This window comes from Populus euphratica, unplaced genomic scaffold, assembly GCF_000495115.2.
Source record: "Populus euphratica unplaced genomic scaffold, PopEup_1.0 scaffold1854.1, whole genome shotgun sequence".
In the NCBI taxonomy this organism is placed as follows: domain Eukaryota; kingdom Viridiplantae; phylum Streptophyta; class Magnoliopsida; order Malpighiales; family Salicaceae; genus Populus; species Populus euphratica.
The window spans coordinates 20,474-22,241 of record NW_011501707.1 but is presented as its reverse complement, the minus strand read 5'-3'; the positions used below and the strand labels follow the sequence as shown (position 1 = coordinate 22,241).

At 38.9% G+C, this 1,768-nt stretch overlaps 1 protein-coding gene across 1 annotated transcript; it reads left to right on the top strand.

Moving 5' to 3' along the window:
- Positions 1–762: 762 nt before the first annotated feature.
- On the top strand, positions 763–1,368 carry LOC105118304 (uncharacterized). Its single transcript, XM_011016224.1, has 2 exons — positions 763–920; positions 1,026–1,368. Exons 1-2 carry the CDS (start codon positions 763–765, stop codon positions 1,366–1,368), a joined length of 501 nt encoding a protein of 166 aa, XP_011014526.1.
- The last annotated feature ends 400 nt before the right edge of the window (positions 1,369–1,768 follow it).

The following is a 1,768-nucleotide window of genomic DNA, read 5'->3' as shown; positions in this document are numbered from 1 at the left end:
GGGGAGACATCGCGAGGTATCGAAGAAGTATGGATAATAGTGATATGTTTCTAAAAGCTATAGCTAATAGAGGCAGTGCCTTTACTCCTGTAATAGATTAGAACAATCATCGTTTGCAATGAAATTTTGACGAGTTAAATAAAAAGGGCCAAGACCCCTATTTTTTATTCACAATGTGTGTATACAAGGCTGAAAGCTTAAATGGCAAAAAGCTCAACAGATCTCCTCTCGGCATTTCAATACATATTGGATTCGAATCTGACCACACGTCTAAAGAATAACAATTATTATATCACCTTTCCAAAAAGCAAATCCATAACCAATATGTCGCATTCATCTTCATGCATGTTTGAACATACACTCATAAACTGCCATAATACTAGACGCCAGGTGAAATATAGGTCCCCCATTAAAACATACCCATAACACATGGTTGCAAAAGAAAATAAAAAACGAGGAAAGAGATTAGTTGGAGGCCCAACATTAAAAAGAGTCAGAGAGTCTGAAGGAAGATGTCACTAGGCTTACTAGCATACTTGAATAGGCTTTAAGATCTAAATCAGGAGAAGGAACATCCACCCAACCAGCTTTCATAGCCTAGATCCCGTCGATGCCTGCGACTCTTTTCAATCCACCAAATTTAGGGACAAGTAGAATCTCGTCTGAGTCTAATATGTTACGCATTTCCCAGCTCAGCTAGTATACCCAATAATGATCCCTTATACTATTGAGCCAACCTTGGCAGAGTCTCACCATGATAAAATGGTAAAAGATGATGGTCTAGAGAAGTGGGTTGCCCTAGAAGAGAGGGTAAGGGCAATTAAAGGAAATAATTTGTATGACCCTATGAAAGCTACTGAGATGTGTTTAGTACCAAATATAGTTATTCCTAAGAAGTTTAGGGTGCCAGAGTTTGTCAAGTACACCGGGACTTAATGCTCGGTGACACATCTTAAAGCATATTGTAATTAGATAGTTGAAGTAGTACATGATGAGAAGTTGTTGATTCATTTCTTCTAGGACAGTCTAAGTGAAGTTGCTCTTACTTGGTACATGCATCTAGACAACACCAAGGAGACAGGATGGAAAGACCTAGTTGATGCTTTTGTTGGGCAATACAAGTTCAATATGGATATAGCTCTAGATAGATCCTGCTTCCACACCTTGGAAAAAGGTCGTAAGGAATCCGTGAGAGAGTACGCACAAAGGTGGCACGAAATGGAAGCACAGGTTAATCCACCACTATTGGAAAAGGAGATGATAAGCCTATTCTCTAATACTTTCAAAGCCCCATACTTTGAATATCTGGTCAGAAGTTTTGCACAAAACTTCTCTAATTTGGTTGCTATAATAGAAAGAATCGAGTAAACTATTCGAATGGGTATGATTACAAATCCTAGTGAAAAGAGGGGTTTTGTTGGATTTAGGAAGGAAGCTGAAATTCACAACGTGGGAGATGAGAGCAGAGGAAGAAAACTTACCAAGATAACTATAATTTCAAACCCTTTATGCCCAGTTCCTTTGTATTAAACCTAAATTTCGCATCATTATTTCCTAAAAGCCAAACAAACACCCAAAATAACCTAAACAACCAAGCCAACAACACCTTTCACCTGTGTAGGAATTTCCCTCCAAACTAAAAGCAACTTCCACCACTTTTCATGCCTCTTAGTGAGATGTATCAAAGATCGCTCAGCATTAGCCAAGTAGCACCTATTCTTTTGACACCCTTACAACCACCTTTCCTTTAGTGGTACCAACCAGACCA

Bases quoted from the DNA above. Each gene is read 5' to 3' on its own strand.
- LOC105118304 (XM_011016224.1), top strand. From the start codon at position 763: ATGGTAAAAGATGATGGTCTAGAGAAGTGGGTTGCCCTAGAAGAGAGG. The intron at 921-1,025 runs GTACACCGGGAC...CTTCTAGGACAG, and splicing joins AGGGTGCCAGAGTTTGTCAA to TCTAAGTGAAGTTGCTCTTA.